This window comes from Bombus vancouverensis, chromosome 10 (genome assembly GCF_051014615.1).
Source record: "Bombus vancouverensis nearcticus chromosome 10, iyBomVanc1_principal, whole genome shotgun sequence".
NCBI lineage: Eukaryota > Metazoa > Arthropoda > Insecta > Hymenoptera > Apidae > Bombus > Bombus vancouverensis.
The window spans coordinates 7868570-7889705 of record NC_134920.1 but is presented as its reverse complement, the minus strand read 5'-3'; the positions used below and the strand labels follow the sequence as shown (position 1 = coordinate 7889705).

Genomic DNA, 21136 nt, shown 5'->3' with positions numbered 1-21136 from the left:
GTCGGGTCGCTTGCCAGATTTCTACGTACGCGCGTCGACATTTATTCCCGCATAATACGCGACTGCCACCGGTAGAATTATGGACGTACGCCTGCAGGGACACACGACGGATAAGATCTTCACGGTACAACCACAAGGTACTTTCTTTTTCTCCCTGGCCTCTCTGAGGCTGCAAGCACAATATAAGTTAACGATCGACCGATGATTAACATTACGCGACGCGATCAGCATACGCGATGCTGGACCTCTTCGCCACGCTCGGGACGAAGCTCCTTTATCGTGCCCCGCTCATGAGAAACTCCGTGCAGTCGGTGAATTGCAAATCATCGGCCATGTCAGGAGTTTCGTGCAGATGTCGAAATGAGTTAATGACGGACTTTACGTTCGTAGATAAATTCTATCCGAGGTAGGATATCCAGCGACAGAAGATAGCTTAAAGAAGAGCTCTAGGAGCGTCTACAGGCGTTACTTATCGATGTTCAGTAATACGAAAGGCTGGAATTATCAATTAAACATTATCCCCAAGATATCTAGATTCGTAATATCGCTACGAGAAGCTTACTATCGATCAAGCGCAGAAACACGCGGTCAGTCCTTCTCACGGTACGTATCTTGCCACGTTTATATCTCGATCACCGATCGCAAGATGCATTCCAAACATTCTGTCGAATGGGATCGCAGATGAAGTACGCGACCCCTAGAAATCGTACTCGATCGAGCTGAAATCGACGACTAATCTCGTCCAACACACAGGTGTGCGGGATTCAGGTGCAACGTCGATACGCGAACGAACAGCCGAGAGGGATGCTGAGAAAGCATTCCTACACGAGTCCACGAACCCGAGCCGTAATGATACCGATGTAAGAAGAGGTCGAAACGAAGAAGGATCGGTCCCGAACGGAGGTCGAGCACGGTTGCACTCTCTAGCCAGGCGCAGGACGTCGACTTGTAGGGTTTGAGCGATCTCCATGGCAGTTATCCACTTGCGAGCTCTCGCTTGCCATCGGCCAGCTACTGGGTCAAGCGTCGCTGCCTCCGGGGCCACGGGAATCTCCGGCGCATCAAGATGCACCAGTTTCGTACGACGAAAATAATTACGGGCTTGGTACTCGATCTGCCACGTAACCTGCACACGTTTCAGACACGCGTACCTCACGAGCACCGATAAAAAATGATTAATGCTCGATTCGATGGAAATGGTTTTTGGTTACGGTAAAATATGGTTGAGTTTAACGTGGATCATCGATCGGCCGAGAAATATGCGAGAACTGCCACTCTGTCGCAACTGCGGGTATACGTCCCTTGCTTTTTGAACTTTTTATGCGATTAAATTGATACAAAGTAGGGCTAGCTAGCTCCGAGTCTGTATTAAGTTACAGGAATGTAAGATTTACTCCTTAATTATTTTTCACAGTGTACGTCATTTAACTGGTGTTTCTCCTCGCTCCAACAACAACGCACCATAAAACTTGAAATTGCGAAATATGCAGGTGCGGGAAGAATACATATACCTTCCACTAACGAGCCCTTATAGTCTCAAGATGCTAAGGAATATACACAGCCCATTAATATTGCCCCGTAAATTAATAACAAAATTGAAACTCGTTCGATCGAAGCGTAATTCACCGCACTGAAAGATCAAACGTCGATACCAAAATTACTCCCGTAGTCGTCGCTGTTTCGGCACAGCACCCTCGCAATTACGATAAAAACGCGAAAGGTAGCAAGGTCCGCTACTACTACTCGATGTTATTACACAGTCAACACGCATCTCGTCTCTCGTCGATCTTATCTTGTCCTGATCTCATCGAATATATCTTATAGCAAACCGTAAACGTGTTAAATAATAACGCAACAACTACAGAGAAACGTTTCGATCGTGACATCATTACCATCCCTTGGTAAATTACACTTTGGGAAACAGCCGCCGATCTTCCTCACCTCACGCGCTCATTTTTCAAGGCCGTGACAGACTGGCGACCGAGCACGCGTCGTCGTCGAGGAAAGACGAAGAGGCGAAGAAGCGAGGCAGCTGAGGCAAGGTGGAAGAGCGCGGTCGCCAATTTTCCGCGGCTTTATCCGGCTTAATGCGCGCACGCCGCACGAGCAGGTGCCAGCGAATACAAAACGGACCCGTTTAGCCTGTCTGCCACGTCCTACGCGGCAATGCGGCGCGATAATACGTTTATTACGATAGGCAATTTACGATGCAGCGCGCGGCGCGAGGCCAACCATCCGTGGGCTCGCCTCTTTTCTTCCTTTCGACGGATCCTGCGAATATACACGTCGATCATCCACGCGCGAGGTCCTTCTTCGTTCGTCGACACTATAATGCAACGTGTCGACGCATTTCGCCCCGGTGAATCGACGCGATCACATACGCAACGTCATTACACGCCGGTTTAACGCCTCGGCGTCGGACACGCTGCGCCTTGATTATGATCTCACACGCTTGTCCAACATCCTAGCCGCCCGAATCATCGGCTAACGGTCGCGAAAACCACCTCGCGAGCCCTCTCGCGCGAGATTGAATTAGAATACGCCGTTTCATCTGCGACGCTTCACGCCGGTTAACCGGAGGTGCGCGTTAGAGATTCGCCAGAGAGCTCGGATCAAACGTGTGGAGAATCGCGGTTGATCCTTTTCCCGTTATGGCGGGAAAAAACTGCTTTAGAACACGGTGTAATTCGTTCGGATATGGTTTCTAGTAAATATATTAGAACGATTTCGAGGCCATTGATACTTCTCCACGCGGATACGTTCCTTGCGCAACGAGCGACAAGGAAGAACAAAGCAACCCTTGATTCGCCTTGGCATCCAAAAAATTGCGAATCATCCGAGATTGCAGATCGGAGCTTGAAAGACGTTCAAGAACGAAGAACAAAAAGAAGCATCGACGAACTTCTGGAGAAACGTAGCCCGATTGACTCCCGTCGTCGCAGTGATACCGTGGCCCGACCCACGACCCACGACAAGGCTACCAATCAAACGTAACTGAAACATAAACTCACGGAAATTCCTGACCCAGGTTGTCCCGATCGAGAGAAGAACGGCAGAGCGATAGGCCAACTGAAACTAACGTTTGAAGAGAGGAAGAAGAAAGGAAGAGAGGCCGCGCGGCCGCGCGCGATACAAATTGACAAGGATCTAGCGCGCCTAACCTTGAGCCGGCAGCATTATTTATCGAATTAAGCGCCGGCAACGGAGTAGGTAGACGGCCGGGACGTAGCGTCCAGACGAGAAAACGGTCCGAGGCCGAGGCTGGAAGGTGGATGCTGGTGCTAGTGGGGGCGTGCGATAGTTCAAGTCGTGAGCGGGCAGCCCCGCCCGACACGACCGCGGAGCATCTCCGTTCTGACCCCCGCTGACTTAGTCGAGGGGGCCCTCCACCAAACCCCCGTCCCGTCCACCACCCTGAATCCGCGGTCCCACGAGCACCACGAGACGACTCTGCGCGCTTCTTCCTTCTATCCGTTTTTCTCCTCTTCCTTCCTCTGCACGAGTAGATTCAGTGTGTCGTCTCGTTCTAACTCGAAGTTCGTCTTCTTCCCGTGGCTGGTTAGAGGCGCTCTTCGCGTCTCGAGTCCCGCTTCTTCTTCGCTGAAGAGCCACCCCACCCTGAGGCTTAGCGCAACGCCAAGGGCACTGTGATCAGGCACCGTCCAGGCCTCACGGGCCCTCTCGTCCCAGGGTGGGGATTCATCGCGAACACCACTACTTTCCACCTCTCCCTTCCAGCCATGTGGCTAGAGCACCTTCGAGCGAGAAGGAAGGACAAAGGAGAACAAGAAGAAGTAGAGGAAAAGGGGGAGAAGAAGGAAGAAGAGGCGATTGAAGAAGGAGGAAGGCAGTGATAAGTGTGGGAAGGGCAGGTTGCATAAGGTCTAATATTATGCAAGCGCACACAGGCCTGAATGCGTTAGATCCCTTGGGTTCTGGCCCCCTCTACGTCTGGTTACACCGCGATACTCTACACAGCGTACACGCAGAACATAAGGCCCCGGGTACAAGGGAACGGTTCTCCAGAACGTCAGGTTTCAGGGTTTGCGCGTACACGTATATACGGAATCATGAGATCGTGTTGAGATCCCTCTCCGTTTCTCTCTTTCTCCGTCTGTCTCTTTCACTCCCTGTGTGTTTGCATTCGTGTGTATACCTTTACCCTACCTGCATAGAAATCGCAGGAGCGTTGAACCCAGGAAGTGGCCATGAAATAGTCATTCCTGAAAGGTTAACTCTCCTACCGCATCTCGCGGGGCCCTGGGGTCGAGCCTGAAAGTCCGGAAAGTCCACGGCCGGACCAACAGGAGAGACGGATGGAAGATGCGAGAGAGGATCCACGGACTGGATGAGAAACGGAGGGAAAGGACAGCCAGGGAGTAGGGAGCAGGGAAAGGTCTCTTTGATTGTCCGTGTCCGTTTCGACTACCCTGCTAGATCCGATGATCCCTCGCGAGACCAACGACCAAGGGAAGATCGTATTCAGGTCGCAGCCGGGCATGATTAACAAGGTAACGACGGTCGAAAGAGTAAAACGAGTGGCATTTTAAGCTTTGGAAGAAAATTGTGCGTTTCACGTGCGACCCCCGTCACGTTAGGTTGAATGGTACTTTTCTTTTTTTTTTTTTCTTTTTTTTTTTGGTAACTAGTTGTAACGATTTCACGTTGGAGGATAAAGCTTGCAAGTTAAAATCATTCGAAACTGTAATTTTTCAACTCAAGTACCTGTTACAATATTCCTCTAATTTATACAAGATTAAGTATTCAGATTAGATAGACTTAATAACGTCGTTACGTTTACGGCAATATCTAAATCGAGACAGTCACGACACGAGCATGTACAGTTCACAAGCTTATTGCAACAACCTTTCTGATTTCTACATTCCCAGACACAAAGCCCAACGATATATTAAAATCTTCCAGACAGGTCGAATCTTAATTTCAAATCGGATCAGCCATATCCTCTCTTCGACGTCTCAAGGTGCTCCGATCGAATTGGAAAAAATTTCTCCGTTGCCCCCATTTCGTAGGCCGTCTATCAATTTTTGCCCAGCAGTCCAGACCTCGCTAGCCCGCCAAAAACAAAGTAAATCAATAAGCCATTCCCACGGGCGAACCATTACCGATTGACTCTCGAACCAGGAGGTCGAAGATCGAGCGAAACGTCGAACGTGTCAAAATTTCATCGGACTGTACGGTTCGAACGGGGAAGATCGCGCGTAGAGTTCGACCTGTCGTCTCTCTCTCTCTCTCTCTCTCTCTTCCTCTCGCTCTTTGAACGGCTCTCCCGTCCCCCCTCTCGGTGCACGACGTGGCTACGTCGAGTACCTACGGAGGAGTAGTACCGGGGTACCCTGGAGGCCACGAAGGTCACAGGGCTAAGGCACTTCTCACGCCCCCGCCATGTCGGTGAGGAACACCCCACTTAGACGGATTGTACATACCTTAAAGCAGCCGATTAGTATACGTGCTTAATTACCGGTAACGTGCGTGCATGACGTCGGATATCGATCATATCGTGCAAGCTTGACGGATTCGAGAAAAGAGATTAGACATCGACGATAATTCCTGCATCGCGTTTCAACAACGATACCTGCCGAGCTTTTTCGTTTATACGATCAAGCTGACGGAGTTTCGCGAGAGGAAGAACGTGCAATTAAATCGTGTAAAATTTTCTTTCGTTAAAAAATTTTCCAAGATGGTTAAACGACTTTGCAAATTGTAAGATGCTGCTTCGTTTCCATTTAAAGATCATTGTAGATCGTAACGATTGCAAAGAGAATGATTTACGCAGACCCGAAGGTACACACGTTGCAGAGAAAAGAAAGATAGTTGCGATAACAAAGGCTATGATTATTTTACCAATTCCGATAAAAAGTTAGGAATCGATAGCGACGAAGATGCAAGGCCATCTCTTTGCGACCATTAAGCCGCCATCGCGGCATCACGACGCGCGAATAAAGGCGATGTACACCTGATCTAGTCTTGAAAGATCAACGATCTTGGTGACTGGTGTTCGATCTTTGAAATGTCAGCCGACTATCGCTCCTCTAATAGAGGCGAGCAGAGGCGACTCGAGACGAGTACACGATACAAGAGGACATAATGTCAAGGGAACCACCGCGCTATTGTACCAGCGTAGCGGCCCGGAAAAAAAGAATATGATGAATGGTTCCGGGTTGCCCGAGGATGGACAACTCTCCTTCTCTCGAGACGATTTTCGGCTCATCCTCCTCCTCTTTTCGTCATTGCGGACGCGTAGGCAACGTGCGAATGTGCAAGTTAGTCCACCAAGGCACCTTTCGATTCCTCTCTGCTAATCAATCGGGAGAAGAGCTGCCTTTCTAGACCCGGAGGCACGTCAAGGATTTCGACGATCCTACTTCGTCCATGTTACATCCTCGACCGCCCGTTAACCTCTCTATTCGACTGGCCAATTTAACCCAACTTCCGACCAGTCGATTATATTTAATTCATTTGAAAGTGTGCCGCTACCGTTTGCTCTTACCGTCCACGCTTTCGACGGATAAGCGGCGCTTGATGGAAGGTGAACGGTTCACCGTCAAAGAAACATTAATCGTATTCTATTCTTCGCGGGTCTAAAGCGTGTCTTTATCGAATGGACGTGGATTTTTGAAAGCGGTCTCTGTAATTGCCGATGAACCATGGGAATGAGACCAACGGATCTCTGGCTGTTGCGTCGGGTAGCTGCTAATGAAGTTCTTCAAGTTTTATCATCTGTCGCGTCATTCGTACGATGTCTTCGCGTGAAAAGACAGACGATATTACTCGCTTATTAATTTGGATAAAAATCAGTCCGTTTTCTTTTACGTGAAACGACGTTCCGATATGAAAGCTTTGAAATTAAGAAGAACTCCGACATTCCCTGCCCTTCGTACCTTCCATCCCTCAAGGTTCGGATAAATCGCGACTATCCGTCACCAGAAAATGAGAATCTAAGAAGCGTACAGGTACATTGTGTACATTGCACTTCTCTACCTTTCCGTCATCCAGGATAATAACTTCGCGAAGAAGAAAAAGGAGAAACGAAGGAAGAAATGGACTTCACGATGTAGAAAGTCGTGAAGATTCCTCTTAGGAGGAGACGCGTTTCCATCAGCGTAGCGTAGCTTACACAAGCAAGCGGGTTTAGGCTCTCGAAAAGAGTTAGCAAAGGCAAGGTAAGAGGAGGCAGAGGAAAAGGAGGAGGTGGAGGAAGAGGAGGTCGGACACGAAGGAGGAACGGTACCGACCGTTTACACCGTGACGAGGACGAAAACGTGGCGCAACGGAACGTTGGCGTTATGTAAAAGCGTAAAACGACTTAAAGATTCGCCTCACGCTTTGCCCTCGCTAAGAAGCTTCTCTTCTTTCGACCAAAATCCCACCTTCCCCGCTCTTACGATCTTCGTCGAGGCTCCACGCCTTCTAACTCTCTTCCGCTTCTCGAGTCTCCTCCATAGTTTCCTTTTAATTTCCTTTCGACCCATGTTTATGGATACCTTGGAATACAATTTCTATCGTCTTGGAAATTATTTCGATCAATTAAGTATTTTTCCAGCGTGTTAATAAATCGACAAAGAGTTCGCAGGCTTGTAAGGACTCATAAAATATTTATCACGATATGTTCGTTATTGAATGGGAAGGAATATAAAAGCAATTAATTGTACGACGATGTACGTGTATCTTGCGTTTGATCGGAAGAAGAATGCAGGCTTCGTTTAAAGGTAAGTCAAGGCGAACGTGATGTTATCGAGGGGAAAAAAGAAAGAAGACAACAGGTGTCTGGTTCGGTAACAACACCAGTTATTGCCACTAAATGATTTCCGATGGCTGGTATTATTGTAAATCGTGGTCAAATTAAACGTTTCGTTATTTCAATGAAACGATAGTCATTAAGCCAGGCGTAATTCGTTGCACTCGGATCAACCATAAATTCTAGCATATAAAATCCATCGATCAATCTCCGTAGTAAATGCCTATGCATGCATTTCGCATCACGCGAGAACGCTACGCCAACGGTAATTACAAAAAATCCCAACCACCCTACGTTACGCTAATTAACAGCGAATCGAATAGAAGGTGATCGAAGAGCCACGACGCAAGAACCATTCCGGTGAACAAGAGGCAGGCAACGCTGAAAGAGGAAGAGAAGGTAGCTTTTATCAGCCTTATCTGCCGCCAGTGTCGAAGTGCGAGGGATCCGGTCGATTCTGTACATTGCATAATCACTTGGGTCTGATTCTAAGTATCGGTGAGCGAAAGACGAAGAAAGAGGGGAAGATGAGGAAAGAGCGAGAGAGAGAAAGAGAGAGTGGCGATAATCGTTGTATGTTCGTAGAACACTGAGTCGACCGGCTGTGTGCACTCGCATCTACGCGTCTGCTCCCATGAAGAATCTAAGATCGTATCGTGAAATGCTCCGAGCGCGATATGACCACCGCCTATTGCTACTCGTCTTACCGGCGGCTCCCCCTTTCTCTCTCTCTCTCTCTCTCTCTTTCGATGATCGCTTTGCCATTCAACGCGAGGACTTATCTCGATCGACGGAACATGTCCGCACTGTGCTCTATGTCTCTGATAAGAACCCATAAACGTCACCTTAATTGCGGCTAATAAAACCGCGACGCTATCGAATTGGCGCACTTTCGCATTTGCGCTTTTTTTGAAAATTCTTAGCTTTAAAAATGAAGCCGATGATGAGACCGACGACGAAAGAGAGAATTGACAGAGACTGGTCCTAGTTCTAATCTATCTATGTATGTGAAAATTCGAATATCTTCTTTATATCTTTGTTAGTAGTTTTTAGAAGCAATAAGAAGCGATAAGGATAAAAATAAAGAAACGATGAAAAGTGGAGGACGAAGTTTATAGTTGTTGCATCAATCCGAAGTAGCGCAGGATATTATGACCAATAGGTTTTATGTCGCGAGTAAATTAATAGTTTCAGTGAACCGTTGAAATGAACTTGAAAAGTTATATCAAAATATTTAATTACGTAAACGATACTTTAACGATACTTTGCGTTTCGCTAAAGAACAATTTATTACGTTCAACGAAAGCTCAAAGATATTTTCGCTAGAGATAATCTCTAAATTCATTATCCCTCGTTTATAATTTCATTAGGATCGCGTTTAACATTATGTAACTAACAATTTATAGACGTTTGCAAATTTCCTTTCCCTGCCTTTCTCCGCAAAACTTCTATCCAACCGAAGGATCTTCACGACCATTTGCATACGATGAGAAATGCCTAAGCATTAAGCTACACCTTCGAGGTGTGTAAAGGAAACTCTCGTTTAAAATTTATTTCTCCGAGCTTCTAATTCGGTTACCACCATCCAGCCTGGTTGATGATGACAAATTGCGCCGCTTTAAAGGCCGCGTTCAGACAAACTGATTATCCGTGACGTCTACAAATCCGACCGGCATGCCGCAACATGCTTTTATCATCCAATCGGTTATACTCAGTCACCGATTATCGTTTTACCATTCGCCAAGGATTTATCTCGATAGTCGGAACATGCCACCGGCGCGGCGGCCGCACTGTTCGCGATAAGGAAGAGCTATGATAACAAGCCGCTATTTGCTGGAGCAACACACAGTGTCGGTGTCACGCTGCTACTGTGCACACTGCACGTGCTTGTCTCTCTTTTTATTTCACTTCTGATCCGTTGCAAATGTCGTCGGGATTCCGTTATCGCTTTAACCTGCTGTTGTGAACGCTCATAAGAAGATTGGCGACTATGTTATTCCATTGATAATTATTTCACATACGGAATAATAAGCTTGAGATTTTACAGCTACTCGATAGTATCGAGTGAAATTCAAGGAAAATTGACATATATTTTACTTTCATGCAATTTCAGAATTTTATTAAATCACTGCGCTTTTCCCAAGAATTTTTCGCAACGGTTTTCCTTATTCTGTGAGACATCTTCACGTACGATGGTTGGACATTAGGTTCGTTGACTCTTCGTTTACGGAAGGAAAAAGAATAAAAGCACAAAAATTGCCTTCTACGTCTGACGATGGAAAAATATGCGAGAAAAAGTATATTGGAAAAAATCGAGTCGTCACGACGCGATATTCTAACCAAAGAACTACATAGCGTCGTTGGTTCCAGGCGTTTTCTCTTTAAATATAAGAAGATTACGCTGAACCGTTAATACGGTTACGCATTATCTAGATTGCTACCCGTCGGCTTCCGCCGGCCGAGAAACAGCATGAGTAATTAATCAAAGACAATCAAACTCTGGGAGCGTCGGCTCGAACCGACTCCCAACAAAACGGGACGCTATCCGTCATCTTCTCTCCGTTAAAACCGGAGAAAAATACAGAACTACGGTAGATCGAAGGAAACGTAGACGAGAGTACGAAAAACTGGAATGGCGAATCATCCGTGACTTTCACCGGGAAAGTTTCATCAGATATGTATCTGTGCTTTCGAGGCGAGCAAAATCCACGTGATAATTTTCAATGAAAAGTCGACGCGTCTCTTCCAACAACTTTCTTTAATTATACGCTGGAATAGACAATAAAGGTGTCTATCTCGCGCGGCTACGCCTCGCAATTACGCTAATAATATTAATTGCCACGGAATTCCGATCTTCCCCGCGCCACCACTGTACGTGGAGATAATTTAACGCTGTGGCGCGAGCTTCGTCCAAGTGTCTATAATATCAGCGAAATAAGGTTCGTAAGATTCTTATTCGTATTTAGATAGAATTTAGATTTTTAATACAACTGTAATCTTTGTACGTACTCACGATGCTTCGTTGTAACAATATTTAATTCGCATTTAAAAATTTATTAACACCGAAACGCAACTTCTTTTGCGAAATATTTCCGTTTTCTATGTTTTACCGGAGAACATAGAAACATATTACTTTCGCTATTGCAATTTTCAAATAAAGTCGAGAAACATCGACGCGCTCGCTTTGGTTGACCGCCCGTGTAGTCGCGTCCCCGCGAACCGAGGCCCATATTAATTTCGATCGGCGCGGAATACAAACGAAAGAACGACCTTCGGCAAATTTCTAATTTCACTCGGATGGTATCTATATGCGAGGAGTATTACCGCAGCGGCGAATCACTTTCGCACAGCGGGGCCCTTTTACCGAATCGCTGCACGCCCCGTGGACGTTCGCGTACGCAAACAGCCTGACTGACGTCACTTCTAGATCCGTGGGACGCTCGTGCTCGTATCCCTCGTGACGCGTGACAAGTTTCCTTTATAACGGGCAACGTTTCGAAAAGGGAGTCGAAAGGGGAGCTCGATGAAAGCCGCGACCACGACCACGAGGCCGCAACAACGCCACAGTACCACGCTAATGTGCTCGTCAACTTTTACGAGATCGTGCCGGCTAATACGCTAGAAAGTCTCTCGACGGTTAATGGGTCCGACCAACGAAACACAGAAAAGGAACACGGTAAATGCCTGCTTTGAGTATTCGTACGTCCTTAATTGCTCGTTTTTGCACTACGATTTAGCCGTAGGATCGAAGGTAACGTTCGTAGAAATCCAACGTTTCAGCCGAGTGTGTGAAACGCCTTCTCAAGTCTACGAATTTCGACAATTTCGACCGTCGTCGTTTTACGAAACGTTCGACCGTGTGATTTATCACGGTGCATATAGTTGAACGTAGGGGACATTAATTGCCATTTTTAATCGGCCTCGCACTATGTTCACGAGGTATGCCGTAATATCATTCTACCAGGTGAAGTGCTTTCTTGATGGGATTCGTTCCGGTGTTTCGAAATTTGCGATGATCACTGGTCGTTCATTATGCTTCAAAAATTCCCGTGGTTTCGACTTGGCGTGACGAAAGGTACGTTTAGACTGGTGTTTAAGACGAATTACAGTGCCCCGAGTTATATTACTCATCAATGTACGTGGAATAATAAACGACGTTAACTGTACAATTTAAGAAGATGCGACAGACATTGTGTCGTGCCAAATTATCAATTTTTCAGAAACAACATTCTACTCTGCTTTGTTTTCACGTGTCAACCAATTCTTTATAAACCAAGAACCATCCCAAGAATAAAATGACGACAGTGGCATTTAACCGACTACTCGAAAGTGTGCGGTACCTTGCAAAGATTTTGAACCACGCGAGGAAGCAAACTATTCTCACACCGATGACTCATCCTTGCATTTCGATCGTTAAATTACGAAATCCTTGGCCGGCTAAGATGTCAAAACGTCGTTCGATCGACGAGGATGAGCTCGGCCGATTCTCAAGGTGTTTTATTTTTCGTTGCGTAAACAGACCTTCGGACATCCTGAACGCAGAAATCGAGCCGCTGTTGAATGTGCAGCGAGTGCCACAACAGGTCGGCCAGCTCTGCTCGCGTATATGGTATCCACGCACGATCGGAATTTTCCGATAGCCACCAAGCGGCGATTTATGAACGCGCGAGGAAACGGACGCGAGCCGTTATACACGGCCTCGAGTCGAACCTGGAAAGGGGAGGCTCGACATTCGAAGCCTATGCTCAATATCTGCTTGTATTATATCGCTGGCAGCTGCGGCCGCAAACCGATCAACTGTAAGGAAACCGAGGGTGCCTTCCTAAGGACTCGAATGCTTCTACTTGCTTACAAATCCTTGCTTCAGGTTTCAAGATCGCTGAGATTTTCGATTATTATAATTTTTCGTTCGACATCATCGAAACCGAATGCCGAACGCAACGTATCGGTAAGTGTATTAACCATTCACGTTTTCATCCACAAAATCAGTATGAATCTGTTCGATGAATCAGCCTGAAGCTACCAGAGAAAACTACCATAGAAAATAAATCGTATAGCAAAATGACTACACGTAAGTACGATAAGATGTACCAATCGTAAATAGGATTCACGAATCGTTACTGAATTTTCTCAAAACGCTTTCTTTCTTCTAAACATCGATCTGCCAATACTAACCCCCACCCCTCCATCATAATTTCCAACAGATTTATCTCGGAGAAGAGTCGCATATGGTGCCCCATTGAACGTTACAAACATGTATGCCCACGAGACCCGCGGCACGGCTCCGACAAATTGCCAATCGGCAGTCAGCGAACGGGTGCTCCTCGAGCAGAGAAGTATTCTCGCGGCGTTTCGAGACGACGAACACGGTGACTATAGGACAACGATGCCCCGGGGCAAGGACTACGGGTTGCGACCCCAATCGCATTCGGACTCCGCTTTGTGCAGGTGTGCGTGGTCATTAATCCAGAAATGGAAGTGAATGCGGGTCCAAATGCTAGCCAGAAGCAGACTGGAGCGCTGCGTCGTTGCACGCTTGTCTCTTCTTTTCCTTTATACCCTTCTTGCGACGCTTTTTTCTCTCGTAGCTGGTGATACACTTAATAAAGAAGAGGCGTGGCCCGTGCCCCCGACCGAACTATTTCGCGGTCCCAAATGGTTTAAACGCGCTACATCGCGTGGCTATTTTACGCGAGCAAACGTAACAACTTTTTACCGCTGCCTAAGTAACTGCTAGTTCTCCGGTGGCCATTAACGTCTCATAGGATCGTTTCGGGAACCAGTCCTTTTTTTGCGTCGTACCGTTTCGGGGCACGGGCTATCGGAACAAGGTAATTCCACGCGTTCTACGACCGCGTTAAGCGCAAGGAGTACTACAATCTGCTCCACACATTCTCCAAATGCTCTTCTTTTTTACAGCGTTACCATCTGCTCTCTATTTGACATTTACATGAGACGTAATGAAATTTGTAAAAAGATTCACTCGTCGAGTCAAAAGCACCTGCACGCTTTTAATAATCGTAGAAGCGAAAGATCTAAATCCTGTCACTTTCAATAATTAGCTGGAATTAATCTTTCGTACAGCGTAAAAGTATTTTCATACTCTTGTATTTATCACAATATTCAATGAAGTTCAATTGATGATATGAAATTCTCTATACCTAGTCGAGTTGTATCACTAACGATGCAAACACACTTATCCTAGTAGCAATGCAGCTCGGTTAATCGGTTGCGTTCGCAAGGACGCGAGCTATCGCTTGTATAGCCTTGACTCGTTCGTAAAACGCAGTTTGCTGAGCAAATCGATCTTCTATAGAATGGCTAGGGTTTGTGGGCTCGTCCGCAAGCGGTATGTAGAAAAAATCGTCCATAATTAACCCATAAAGCAAGCGCAATCGCCGGAGATCTCCGCGGTTTTATCCATAAGCGAGAGCGCAGCCACTTTCCAGCCACGACGACTGTTCCATGATACTATTATAGGTGTATGCAGGATCGTGCACCTGTGCACACGCGCGCATAGAGACAGGCGATAGCCGATAGTGTTGCTTTCCTTCGCCTTTGGTTCATAATGTGTAGTTCTACGGTGTTGCGAGCGCTGGAATTTTAAACGCGCCACTCGAATGCCCCGGCCCAATGCGGACTATGCCAAGCGTTAACTATGCTTATCGACCCCCTTGTATTAGAAAACTATGTTAACAACGTATCAGGTATTTTAAACGATCCGACAAATATCGAATTGACGTTCGTTGGCTTATCGCGGCGAAAGAATTAAAGGTATGCGCATAAAGAAATTTGTCGCTTGCGATATTTGCATTTTTCACTCTGAATTGACGCTAACGAAAAATCTCTTTAGCGTTGAATAGGTGTATGCATGCATTGTGAAAATTCGTCGACTCACCCGTAGATATGGAGAGCGGCGGCGGTGTAGGCGTCGTCGAAGGTGAAGGGATTCTTCTAGCCGCGGCGGTAATTATAGCCGCTGGACTATACCGAGGCACCTGCAACACCACAGGAGTTTTCACGGACAGATCCACTGGTTCCAGTTGCACCGGTGGTCCCGCCGCCTGAAACAGAAACGAACATGCTCGTTAATGCATGCTACAATCAATTTTGCAAAATGAGCTTCCCTTTGGCTCGATGTAATGAAACAACGGCTGCCTAGATGTTAATTCCCTGAATTTAGAATTACCCGACTGTGTAATTAGAACTTCTGCTACGCTGAACGCGTATCGCGAGACGAGTTCCGCGTTAGATCTTGTTCGATTTTACTGTTCCGCCGAGTGTGTGAAAATGAAAGAATTTTTCTTTTTTTTTTTTTCCTTTTAGATCAGAGGAGATTAAAAATTCCTTACTAATTAAAATACAAATATTCAAATCTAATATTCAAACATTTGAATGGAAATACAGGATACGTTGAAAATACCCGTTTCTGAATCGCCTTATAATCCGAAACGAAATTCACGCGCTCCACGGTCGAAGTTATCGCGCTTCAATGATCGAGAGCGGCCGATCTGAAACCTCTCCGAGGGAGTGAGCCCGATAAATCGATAGCCAAAGGTACTACCTTCGTACCTAGCTTATCTGCTGCAGAGCACGATGCTGGTAGCAGGCCCAAGTGCTTTCGCGCAATTAGCATAACTAGCATTGCTATTGACGTGGACTAATCACGACCAGTTCCCACGAGATTCGAATGACCCGAGAGCTTGCCCACTGTCTATAGCAGCGATGCTATTTGACTTTCTCGATCGTCTTCGATTGTCGAACGAACAGTGGGCGCGATCAACGAGAACCAAAATCACTTTCGCGCGTCCAAATGATTTCCTGAATTACGTTAAATCTCATCGAAAGGCGAGAATATATTATTTATAGGTAAGCTCGTGTTAACGAGGATTGCTCTGCTTTTAAAACATATTGAAGATAAGATTGTGGAAACAAGTTGTTGGGTTACAAGCGTGATGATTCGAGGGAAAGCATAACTTCAAAGGAATCGACTCGTCGATTTGTCTTCGTTATGTTTTTGTAATCCGAGTAATTATAAGATCATCATCGGCATTCGCCTGTCGCGCTTAATAACTTGCGTATTTCCCTCCGTTTGCCAAGATTTATGGCCGTGCCACACGCGAGAACGACATCGGACACAAACTTGCATTTGAATTTTTCGTCCTGATCGCTGATTGCGATTCTTATTGCCACGGATTAATATCTCGGATCAGGATTAAAAGAAGATTTAAAACAAGTTTCGACAGTAATGAGAGACATCCTATTCTACAGAATTCGTATAAAAACGCGGCTATAAATCCACTGTCAACAATCGCACTTGAAGCGCACGTATCAACGTTATAGGTTTCCTCTTTCATGATTATCTAAATTCCGGCGATATTTCAATGTTCAAGAAAATAACTCGTCTAATTCGCTCGACACATTAATAACAAACTCGTCTGATCCACGCTAACGAAAGTCTTTTCTCCAATCTCAATTCCATCCTTAGCGAAAAACCGAAATTGCCCAATTATCGAACCGCCCAACAGAACGCTGTCGATCTGGCATCGATTTCGTTCAACCCTTCGGTACAACCTGTTTCGGTGGAGGAGAAGAAATCGTCGTCACGGGCGACAACGAAAAAGAGGCATTTTGTATTCTACGAGTACTCGCGCGAAGGATCCGTGCCGGTATCGGGTTCACAAAACAGTCGGGCGGAAGATCAAATTTACAGCGACGAGACGCTTCGACCACCGAGAAAGCACGATTGTTTCCAGGTAATGCCTTGACGAGACGTGGGAATGCTCGAGCATATATCGGCAATGAAAATCGACCGTCCACCGCCCCCGCCTTTCCGTACAGCCTCGAACGAACGGTATCGCGTCGTGCGACACGATACACGGCTAATAACGTAATCCGGTTGACAACTGGATGAAGTGGTAACGTTGTACGGTTAACAAATCGTGGGCAATGCCAAGAGAAAATAAAACGTTTCCGATGTAGGCTGCTACGATTGCCATTGGTCTATATCCGTTGGTTTCTGGCATTTCAAAATAGATTTGGAACGAAGTATCTTTACGTAGGAAAGGAAATCTTGAACGTTAGAGATTTCCATTGGTTTCACGTCCGTTTATTTAGTGTTACAATTCCATGCAGCGGAGTAGAAGCAAAAGTACACTCGACCGAGATGAAGATGTTTGAATAAACAAAGAATCGAGCGTATCTCGCGAAGTGTAAAAAATTATTGAAGAATCAGACGACGTTGCTTTTCGGCGAGGATCGACGAAATAACCGACGACGCTGAAAAAATTAAATTTCTACTTTGGAAATAGATTTATTAAAATTGGAAATTGATCGACTACTTGAAGATCAAGGCCAAAACGGAGGAGGGTCGAAGGAAGAGAGCGAATAGATTGGTCGACTCGATGAATCAGCATTTTTTTCTTGCCAGATTATTTCAATTTGTTCGGCTAGTCAAACTATCGATTCGTACTTTCTTGGTAACGCGATAACATTCGGCAATAATCTACCGCACGCGACATTTGACATAAACAGAAGTTTGCTCACGATAATAACTCGATGTTTGTAATCGCGGATCGTGTCTGGAATAGGAAGAACTTGCGAAATGAACCGGCAAATCGATCCAAAAAAGAGATACTCGTCACGCGAGACACGCCCATGGCGGTGTTCTCGTTTTCAGGAAACTCGTCGTTACGTGCATTTGTTATTCATGACTGGGGACAAGGGTCTAGCAGGTTCGCTTGTAGTTTCGGCCACGAGAATGAAATCGTTATGGCATGCGTATCACGACGCGAAAAAATGGCGCAGTCTTTGCAATCTCGCTGTTCTAATTGAGGAACTCGGCTACGATCGATTTAGGATCTTCCAACAAACGGATATAATAAATCTGCTGAAATTATGATATGCAAATAATATTCGTTTCTACGTAACGCTGAGGTGCAAGAGTTTAACGAGATTATCGGTATAATTGCAAATGGTACAGTTGCGAATTGCAGATTTGTTTTTATAATTCTTGAAGATTTAGAAATTTGAAAACTTACATGTTCCACAATTGGAAAATTCCACACGCCTAAGATTAACATGCCAATGGAGAACTTATTGACAAAATTGAAGGCAAATCCTTAAATTTCGCAATATGCTTCGGTTAGCTTGCGTCATTCGTTTCGCGAGCAATCTTCATTCGATGTACGACGACGCGTACGCAATAACGAATTGTAAATCAATACGTTTTAACGAGAATTCAGCAAAGAGATCCGTCTCTCTTTCCATGTACCGTTTCACGCGATTTGTCTCGGTACAAAATCTACGATACCTGAGCCTCTTTTAAAAAAGGAACGAAACGACGGCGAACCTGCTGTTCTACGGATGAAATCAAACGACGTATTAAATCTGCGATGACTAATGAAAGACCGGGTAAACTGTTCTTAATGATGCTGGTACGCTCGAGATATATAAGGAACATATGTAGCAGCTTATATACTGCATATTATACGTACATATGTTCCCACAGTAGCGACTGGTAATGAGAATATAACGTTCATCAATCATTCGTTAGGCAATCCACGACCGAACGAATCCCGGCGGAATTAATTTAATTACTACAAATGTTTCGTGATAAAAATGGCCGGCGATCAATTCATTGCCAGCTCGCAGTTACACCGGTCGCTGTCCCCGCGATAATTTATGCAAAAGAGCAGCAGAGATCGAACATAGGCTAGCGCATTATCGTAAGACGTTATTAGATCGGTTAAACGTAATTAAGAAAATTTAATATGGATAATGACCTCTAATAAATATAATAATACGTTAGCAAAGCAGTGATCGATAACTTTTAATGAGCCGTCGTCTAGGGAAATTGATACCGGGTTCTTTCATTTGTCAGATGTGCGTGGATGTGTACGTCGAAGAGGCGAGAAAGACAGAAGAAACGAATATTCTTCTTGAGCCAGCGGCTGGTCGCCAATTAGGCAGTAATTAAATCTTATAGAAAGTTAGAAGTCGTTCTAAGTTCTTTGGCGTTCCGTTCACAAAAGAGATATACTCTGACACTGAAATAACGAAATTTCCGTAAGATAGAGACGACCGATTTGCGATCATCTGTTTCTCGTTTATCTCGTTTTACTTTAAATCCAACCAAGTTCCATTCGCGTATCCATCTTCTCCGTGAAAAATACCGTTGTTGAGCCTTGACATTTGAATTTCCCGTGCACCTTCTACAATTTCATCGAGTCGAGATTAAAATCGTCGACGCGAGATCCGCAAATGGTTGGCGCGGGAAAAATCGATGCATCGATGGATAACGTTGCCACTATAAAATACAAAGAGTTTCGGATCGGGCACGAGGAATAAATTAGTCGACGGGTCCTGGCCTTCCTAGAGGATCGGAGGCGAGCATGTGCACAACGGCCGGCTTATGGCTGTCTTTGGAATTATCGGCAAGATCTACCGTGGCCGAAGTAACTACGAGTTATTACGAAGATAGGCCCATTATATATTATACACGGTTTCTTTTTATTACGATCGGCTCGGCGTACGCGCCGCGGCCATGCAAGCTCGACGCGCGCGAGATTAGGTTAACAGCCGATGTAGACATTACCAGAGATAGGGTGTTTATAGAGCAATTTTTGAGACGACGAATTAGTCTGTCCACGGTAACGTGCGATCGACCCATAACCTTGAACATTGCAACACGTTTTTTCTCCATTTCTTGCTCGATATAACGTCATTCGTTGAAAATAGCCGAACTTGTTGCGTGATAAGATCGGTTTCGAGATAATTACGTATAGGAAAGGAGTATCGATGTACGACGCGAATGTAGTTCTTGGACTCGTAAAAATATTGTGATACCACAGTACTTTCTGTATTTTCTTTATAATTTCCAACGATACGATTGCTTTATGCATCATCGTGTATTACTTAAAAGACATCGAAAACAGATTTGCAAGGAATTCCAGTCTTATGGAAACATTCAATAATATCTTGGAACGAGATCTTCTGAAATAGGATTCGTACAAATGTTACGAACAATGTAACTCTCTTACTTTTCCACGCGATGATGTATCGTTAAATAACTGTTATAAAACGGAAGAAATCAACCTGCGAGCAAGCAACCGAAGAACTTCATATTTAAAGAAACGAAGCACGACAAGTCTCAATTTAAAACGTCCAACTTAGTAGTTCGCTGCACGTGACCAATCTCGGCAACTATTCACTTGATCGAACGCATACACGTCTAATACATACGCATTAAGAGCACCGCAATTATTGATTGCTCGAAACTGACGTCGAGCAGATTATGCAAAACGCAGGGTAACCCGACTTCTTTTTAGCCAGACGAGCAAAGGTGATCCAGGCAGGTACGTGTCTGAACGGCACAACTGTCTTCATTAACGTTGCGCGCGAGTAGTAGCGGCGGCGGAGTGCGGATAAATCAGTTTACTGGCCGCTGTAAGTCTTACGGGGCTAATCGAGGCTGACCAAATTAACCGGCGGCGCACGGTGCACGGACCTTTGGAACGCGGTATTATCCTTATTTACCGAGCGGCCGTGCCCCGTGGCCACCTTCCCTGTTTCGCTTCTTTTGCATTGGCCCTTTCACACAACCTGCCGAACGTACTATATCTCCGCCACGATTTATATCCTTCATCGACAATCGAATTCTCATCCTCGTTCGTATCGCGTGAATTATTCGATATAATTGTCGAAGAAATTACTCAAGCGTATTAAACGAATTCCAAGTTGACCTTCGAACGCCGATACTTTCGGTTACCTTCGTAGTGTTATTCATCGGTGAATGTTAACAAGGTGTAAATGCAACGGTAATTAATTGCGCAAGCTATAGTTGCGAGTAATTAAAAGCGATTACACGATGCTGTGTAAAAGCTACTTTACTCTTATGAAAGCTTTGATATATGGCTGCAGACGTAGATGGTAAATAATTTACGAAGTATTTCATATTAAAATTACCGACCATTTGTATCCGAAATTGTAGGTAAGAAATCAGTGCAATGCGTTCCTCGAAAAGTGGTGTTATACGATCATATGAAAGCAAAAAGCTTGATACCCAATCGATACACCGAAACTTATCTTCTTCGTCTTGAAACACGGAGAAAGAAACCCGGACTCCTCCGAAATTCTACACGCGAATTCCCGACGAAATGGTTCGACCACGTCCCGCATTTCGACGACAGCAGAGCAAATTAGAGGCACGGTTCTTCGAAACGGAATCATACATCTTGCAGCGTATCGTTACAGCAAGGACGGACCTTTTTACGAAACTGTCAATCGCGATCGAACACGGAACCACTTCGGACGGCTCAATTCGAGCGCCGGGAATGTTTATGACACCGGTCGTTCGTCCCCTTATTTGGGATGAGAGGT

General features: G+C 45.4%; 1 protein-coding gene across 1 annotated transcript in view; it reads right to left on the bottom strand.

The window, feature by feature from the left end:
* Positions 1–21136, bottom strand: part of LOC117157007 (uncharacterized) — a 291632-nt gene that overhangs the window by 162099 nt on the left and 108397 nt on the right. The window contains exon 4 of the mRNA XM_033334628.2: positions 14655–14820. Coding sequence (XP_033190519.1) covers positions 14655–14820 — 166 coding nt within the window. The remainder of the gene's footprint in view (positions 1–14654; positions 14821–21136) is intronic.